Source organism: Marmota marmota, unplaced genomic scaffold, assembly GCF_001458135.2.
Source record: "Marmota marmota marmota unplaced genomic scaffold, marMar, whole genome shotgun sequence".
NCBI lineage: Eukaryota > Metazoa > Chordata > Mammalia > Rodentia > Sciuridae > Marmota > Marmota marmota.
The window spans coordinates 1,335,445-1,343,013 of NW_026000001.1; the positions used below are offsets into that span (position 1 = coordinate 1,335,445).

A 7,569-nucleotide genomic window follows, 5' to 3' on the forward strand; every position below is an offset into this window, starting at 1 on the left:
CCCCCACCCAACCCCAAGGCCCATCTAGCAAGACCTCCCTCTTCACTCCTGCATTTTCATCTGTGGACAGAACCTGTCCTCTTTCACATGTGTGTGACCTCTGTGGAGAAGCAGCGAGCTCACGCAGGGCAGGGCATGGAGGGGCCTCTGTCCTGGATGACAGGCTCTAGAGATGCCCCAGGGAGGGGATCAGGAAAGGCAACCCCGGGAAGGGGCATTTGACATGGGTCTTGTTTGAATTTCAAGAGCTTGAGAGGCAAAGGAGGGACCCCTGGGCAGACTGAGTCTTGTTTGTGGCATGCTCCTTTGTGTCTATAACTGGACCTTGAGAAGGTCCTCGTGTTTGCTGAACGAATCCATGAAGGAACAAGGAACAGATGTAGATGTCATTCCAGGAGGAGGGGACAGCATGAATGAAGGCTCAGAAATGGGAGGACCCTGTCCAGGAGGACAAAGAAAACGCCAGTAACTGGCATGTACAGGGTGCCAATTCTGTGCAAGGGTCTGTACCCCCAGTATCTTGTTGACTCCTGAGAGCAATGCTCCTTGGCAGGGATTTGAATCTTTTATAAAGGAGGTAAACAGGGCCAGGGACGGAGGAGGTCTTAGCCACACGGCTCTAGGCCTCCCCTCCAGGCAGGCCACCTGGGAGCCTTCCCAGAAACAAGAACACTGTCTGGGGAAGGGACAGTGCTGCATTCCTGGGTGCTGGCCAGCCCCCACCCCTCCTAGAAGATTCCTCACCTCCCCTTCCCCCTTCCTCCTTCCTTAGAGCTACACCCCCACAGTGTTTGAGCGGTATGCCGTCAGTCTGCAAGTGAAGGGCAAACCTGTTGGCCTCCAAATCTGGGATACAGCAGGTGGGTGTTTGGGGCTTGGTGGGGGCAGGGTGCAAGAGGGACTTCTGTGGGCCCAGATGCCTGGGACAAAGCCCTGTCCCTTTCTTCTAATCCTGGGAAGCCAGCCAGCCTCCAAGGAACAGGTGTTGGCTAGGATTGGGGGCCCCCAGGAACTTGATCCCTCCTGGCTTCTGCACCTGTCTGCGGCCTCCATCCCAGGGAAGCCCCTGAGTCCTGGAGACAAATAGGAGTCCAGAGCTCTGGGCTCTCAAGGCGTGGACTGGTCCTGGCCTCCCAGGCTTTCCACCCTGGCTTTAGCTTCCCTGAGACCCACCTGATCCTGATCTTGGCCTCTGGCCTCACCCATACAGGGGTAAACTCAAAGCTAAACTGAAGGCATCCGAGTTTTCCTCTTGCCTTGGATGAGCTAAGGTGTCTTTGTGGGGTCCCACCTGTCCCTTCCTCCTCAGCCCCCAAGCCCAGGCAAAGCAGGCTCCCGAATGGTAGTGGGCCTCAGCTGCTCAGTCTCCCACAGGCTGGCTCTACCTAGCCTCTGCCCCTGCTGCAGGGCCACCTGGCAAATGCTCTTCCCAGGCCAGGGCTGGCACATCCTTAAGGCAGGCCAGGTAAGCACCACCCCAGGGGGATACTCACATAAGGCACAAAACTAGGCCCTCCAGAGCCCCTACCTGCTGGGATGGCCTCCCTATCCAGGAGGTGCCAACAGCAGGCAAGAGACCTGGAAGGAGTGACCCCCCACAATTCTGCCCAGGACAAGATGACTATGACCGCCTACGGCCCCTCTTCTACCCTGATGCCAGTGTCCTGCTGCTCTGCTTTGATGTCACCAGCCCAAACAGCTTCGACAACGTCTTTAACCGGGTAGGTACTGGGTAGTGGGGAGGCTCCATAATAACCATAGCCCAGGCCACGGCATCCCCACCCTTGACCCAGCTGACCATCAGAGATTGGCAGACCCTAGTTGATACTGAGTCTGGTGCCCTGGGTATATATGTGGGCACACTGAGGCCCAGAAGTGGGCAGGGACTGGCCCAGCGTCTTCCAGGGATGTAGAGGCAGAATCTGCTCTGACTCCCAGCCCAGCGCTTGTTGCCTGTCCCCACTGCAGACTCAGAAGCTGGCTCTTTCCACTATGACTGTGAGAATGCTGGAGGACACAGAGGAACTGTCTCCCCAGCTGTGCCTGCCCAAGGTGGCATGAACCATGAAGTCAGATTCCAGCCACTCTCAGCAGCTCCTCCCAATGTCTCCACCGCTGGATGCCAGGCCTCCCAGGATGCCCCAACTCATGTGACGTTCCCGAGGCTGCCCTTAGATGTCTAGGATGCAGTCCCTTGAGATCCTCTACCCAGCCTGGCACAGTCCCTCACCCACCACTGCCAGGGCCTCTGTGCAGTGGCCTATTCCAAGATTCCTCGGGGCACAGCCAGTGACAGCATGAGTGATAACAAGGATGGGGACAGCAACATTTACTAGAACTTACTATATACCAGGCACTGTCCTGGGTGCTCATATGTGTCTATTTGCTCATCTAATCCCCCTAACAATATTTCAGAGTAGCTACTATTATTGTTCCCAGGCAAGTCACTTATCCAAAGATACCCATCTATTAAAGTGTCACCTCTAGGATTGGAACCCAGGCAGCCCTTCACTTGCATTCATTCAGAGCCATTTATTAAGCACATCTCTGTGCTAGGTGCCATTCTGGGCTCTGGTGGCAGGGGTACAGGGGTGTCTGGGAAAGGGAGGAGGAGGGTGGACTGAAGCTGCGGGAGGCAGACCATGGAATCGGCTGATGAACTGGTCATGGGTGTGAGGGGGAAGTTAGGACCAGAGTAACGGGAAAGTGGCAACTGCCGTTTCCCAGCAGGAGAAAGAGCAGGCTGGGGTGGTGGGGGTGCCCAGAGTCCTGCACCCCCACTGCAGGCGTCAGCGTAGGTCTGCAGAGGCGGGAGTCTGCAGTTCCTCTGGAGGGCAGGCTGGGCACTTAGGAGCTGCCAGGGACTGGGGAGGACCTGGGAGCCAGAGAAGCTCCCAAGGAGGAGGAGGAGGAGGAGAGCCCCTGGGAACCAGGAGATAGGACCTGGGCACAGACCTGGGAGAATTCCCTGTTGGATTTAGAGGTGTTGCATTGTGCAGCATCTACCTAGGATCCTACTGAGGCCCATTTGACCCCAGGAGCTGAACAGTTTGTGCCACTTTTTCCTGAAGAGGCACACTCAGCCACTGGGCACTCCTGGAGATGGAAGGCCCCTCCCCCAACACCGGTGCCCCAGCTGCAGCCCAGGCTAAAATAACTCAGCCCTCATGGCCTCCCATTCCACAGAGCAGTGACAGAGATAGGAGCTGTCTCCAAGGGGTGACAGTTAAGACAGACAGGTGCTGCAACCATTTTGTAAGCTGATTTATCTTATTTAATTTTGTAGGTTATTTTTGGGTTTTGGTGCTGGGGATTGAACCCAGGGGCACCTTACCACTGAGCCACATTCCCAGCTTTTTTTGTGTGGGGTGAGGTACTAGGGATTGAACTCAGGGGCACTCAACCAGTGAGCCACATCCTCAGCCCTATTTTGTATTTTTTTAATATTTATTTTTTAGTTTATGTGGTGCTGAGGATCGAACCGCATGTGCTAGGTGAGCACTCGACCACTGAGCCACATCCCCAGCCCGCTTATTTTGTATTTTATTTAGAGACAGGGTCTCACTGAGTTGCTTAGCACCTCACTTTTGCTGAGGCTGGCTTTGAATTCCCGATCCTCCTGCTTCAGCCTCTAGAGCCGCTGGGATTGCAGGTGTGTGCCACCACACCTGGCCCTCAGCCCTTTTTATTTGAGACATGGTCTCACCAAGTTGCTGAGGGTCTTGCTAAATTGCCCAGGCTGGCCTCAAATTTGCAATTCTCCTGCCTCAGCCTCAGGAGGCACTGGTGTTACAGGCATGCACCACCATGCCCAGCTGAAATGATTTATTTTTAAGCAAATACATACTTGGCCCAGTTTAGGAGGTGGTCATGAGCTCCCTTACCTTTCAGAGAGACAGGATTGGGGGAGGGGAGAACAGGGCTGTGGGCCCCACCCGCTGAGGCTCAAATCCTACCATTTCCAGTTGTATGACCAAGGCCAAGTTACATAGCCCCTCCCTGCCTCCATGACCACATCTGTGCAATGGGCTTATTACAGAATATGCTGCTAGGGCCCTGGGGTTAATGCATTCACACACATAAGTTCTTAGATCAGCCTGGTCCTGAGAGTTTGCTCCCTGCATACTGGCCATTCTGCCCATTCTGCTCGTGGTTGTTGGAGTCCAGCCAGGGCAGCAAGAGCATGGCCCACTGGGAGGGCAGAACTGTTGTTTTTTTTTTTTAAAGAGAGAGAGAGAGAGAGAGAATTTTTTTTTTTTTAATATTAGTTTTCTGCGGACACAACATCTTTGTTTGTATGTGGTGCTGAGGATCGAACCTGGGCCGCACGCATGCCAGGCGAGCGCGCTACCTCTTGAGCCACATCCCCAGCCCAGAACTCCTGTTGACTCAAACTCCCCCCTACTCTGCTGCAGTGGTACCCGGAGGTGACTCACTTCTGCAAAGGAGTGCCCATCATCGTCGTGGGCTGCAAGACTGACCTGCGCAAGGACAAGGCTCTGGTGAATAAGCTGCGGAAAACGGGGTCAGAGCCTGTGACCTACCACAGGGTAGGAAGCCCAGCCTGGGTCTAAGGGGACTGGGACAGGACACCTCTGGGCACCTCTCCCCAATGCCTGGTGTGGAGCACACTTAGGGGTCTTGCAGGCTGCCAGGAGTCAGGAACTGCGGGTACTTGGAAATGCTACCTAGACAGCTTCCAAGAGGCTCCTGGAGAAGGAAGAAGGCGGGAAAGAGCAAACCAGAGTTACCCCTCCCGCCCACTGCACAGAGGCCCACAGAGGAAGTCCGCTCTCTGCTGCATGCCTGGCTGAGCCAGAAGTTAATTGGTTGCCGTCCTGAGAGGCAGAGACCCAGATAGGGGCACAATGAAGTGCAGAACAGCGCTTGGTCAAGCCAGGGTGCGGGAGCCAAGGGAGCCCTAGAAAACCCCACCAGGATGGCTGGGAGGGCTGCAGGGAGGCGGGAGGCGGGAGGCGAGGCCCAACCAGCGCCCCCAGCTTACGGCAGCCCCGCCCACCTCTCCCTGTCAGGGCCTGGAGATGGCGAGGTCCGTGGGTGCAGTGGTGTACCTTGAGTGCTCTGCTCGGCTGGATGAAAACGTCCACGCGGTCTTCCAGGAGGCAGCTGAGGTGGCTCTCAGCAGCCCAAGTCGCAACTTCTGGCGGCGGATTACCCAGAATTTTTGCGTGGTGATCTGACCAGCATGGGACTCTCACTGCCCCCTGACTGTCACACCAGCTTGGGAAGGAATTGCGTGCTAACCTGCAGAATTGGTTGGTCTGGACCCAGTCCCCAGGCTGGGCCTGCTGAACTGCACCTCCACAGATGGACACCACCCCAGAGCCTGGGGACACTGAACTGAGGAAGCACGGTTCCCAGGGAGGGCCCAATCCTAGCCTGACATCTGGAGCCTGGCCTGGTGCCACCTCTTATGTCTGCTCCTGAGGCTATACCTGCAGGACCTGGCATTCTTAGACCCATGAAGCCAGAACCCACACTCTGCCCCTGCCCCTACCCCCTCCCCTTCCCCCTACTAGTTCCAGTGGTAAGTGTAACAATTAAAATGACATCACTTGTCATTTGTGTCCTGCCTCTTGTTGCAAGCACCTTTACAAGTGGACCGAGGTAGGTAAGAGCTTACCCCATGTAGACACCATGATTAGACCTCTTGGATTAGACCTCTTGGATTCATTAATTGGTTGCCGTCTTGAGAGGCAGAGACCTAGATAGGGGCACAATGAAGTGCAGAACAGCGCTTGGTCAAGCCAGGGTGCGGGAGCCAAGGGAGCCCTAGAAAACCCCACCAGGATGGCTGGGAGGGCTGGCTTTATCACTTTCAGGACCTTGGGGAAAGTTCTTCTGGGTCTCAGTCTCCCCATCTTTAAAGTGGGACCAATCAGAGAGCAACATATATAAAAAGCAGGGAACTGGGTGCAATAGTGCCCACCTGTAATCCCAGCAACTCGAGAGACTAGGGCAGGAGGATCGCAAGTTCGAGACCAACAGGGACAACTTAGCAAGACCCTGTTTAAAAATAAAAACTAAAAAGGGCTGAGAATGCAGTTCAGTGGTAGAACATTCCTGGGTTCGATCCCCAATACCTTCAAAAAAAAGCATACACATTCTTACTTTGTTTATCTAGTGTCTCAGACTCCTCCAGACAGACAACTGATAGGACACACACACAAAGGGATCTACTTTAAAGAATTGGCTAATGCTGATGTGATTGTGGGGACGGGCAAGTCTGTTAACTTTAGGGCAGGCTGGAAATTCAGGTGAGTCGATGTTGCAGTCTTTTTTTGGCCCCCCTCAATACTGGGGATTGAGCCCAGGGATGCTCTACCACTGAGCCACATCACCAAATCTTATTTTGAGACAGCATCTCACTAAGTTGCTGAGGCTGGCCTAGAACTTGCAACCCTCCTGCTGCAGCCTTCCAAGTTGCTGATTCCAGGCGAGTGCCATTGTGCCCACTGGGGCTACAGTCTTGATTGTGAATTCTGCAGAGCAGCAGGCTGGACACTTAGGCAGGGTTTCTGAGTTGCTGACTTGTGGCAGAATTCCTTCCAGGAAACCTTTTATCTAAAGGTCTTCAAATGATTGGACAGGGCCCACTCGCACTGGGGTGGAGGGTCATCTGCTTTAGTTAAAGTCTTTGATTTAAACGTAAATCACATCTAAAAAATATTGCCATGTATGGTGGTATATGTCCGTAGTCCAAGCTATACAGGAGGTTGAGGCAGGAAGATTGCAAGTTCAAGGCCAGCCTCAGCAACTTAGTGGGGCAACTTTATGAGACCCTGTCTCAAAAATATAAAAAAGGTCTGGGGATGTAGTTTAGCACCCCTGAGTTCAATCCCCAGTACCCCAAAAAAACCCATCATAGCCAGAGCTGTAGGCACCCTGGTAGAGAGCTTGCCTTGTTTACGCGAGACCTTGAGTTCCATCCTTAGCACCACAAAAGTAAAAAATAATAATAATAGGAAAATATCGATCAAGGGCTCCAGGAACCCACATTTTAGGAAATTAAAGAACCTCCCTTGGGCTGGGGATGTGGCTCAAGCGGTAGCGCGCTCGCCTGGCATGCGTGTGGCCCGGGTTCGATCCTCAGCACCACATACAAACAAAGATGTTGTGCCTGCCGAAAACTTAAAAATAAATAAATAAATAAATATTTAAAAAAAAAAAAAAAAAGAACCTCCCAAGCTAGGCTGAGCTCCCTAGGTTGATAGAGAACAAGAACATTCTGGTGTAGTCATACATGGGAGAGAGCATGAAGTTGAAAATAGAAGCCAGAAATAATTGCTTTCTATTCCTGAATGGCCTAGACTAAAAATCCAAAGTGGACTATGTCATTCAGGAGGGGTTTCCATGTAGACCCCAACACCATTCACTTGCTGCAAGCCTGCCCAGTAACCTGAGCTGTGGTGCAAGTGGTTCTTCTTCTGAAGCGGGATGTTAGTGGCTGCCTGTCATTAAGTAACCTGTGTATTGTCTCAAACAAAATGGTCTAGTTTAGCCAGACATGGTGGTGCATGCCTGTAATCGCAACCACTGGGAAGGCCA

At 53.3% G+C, this 7,569-nt stretch overlaps 1 protein-coding gene across 1 annotated transcript in view; it reads left to right on the plus strand.

The window, feature by feature from the left end:
- Positions 1-5,582, plus strand: part of Rhod (ras homolog family member D) — a gene marked incomplete at its 5' end in the record, with an annotated part of 9,116 nt that extends 3,534 nt beyond the window's left edge. Inside the window, 4 exons of the mRNA XM_015503046.1 lie at positions 773-860; positions 1,612-1,721; positions 4,416-4,550; positions 5,034-5,582. Coding sequence (XP_015358532.1) covers positions 773-860; positions 1,612-1,721; positions 4,416-4,550; positions 5,034-5,201 — 501 coding nt within the window. The remainder of the gene's footprint in view (positions 1-772; positions 861-1,611; positions 1,722-4,415; positions 4,551-5,033) is intronic.
- Positions 5,583-7,569: the final 1,987 nt, after the last annotated feature.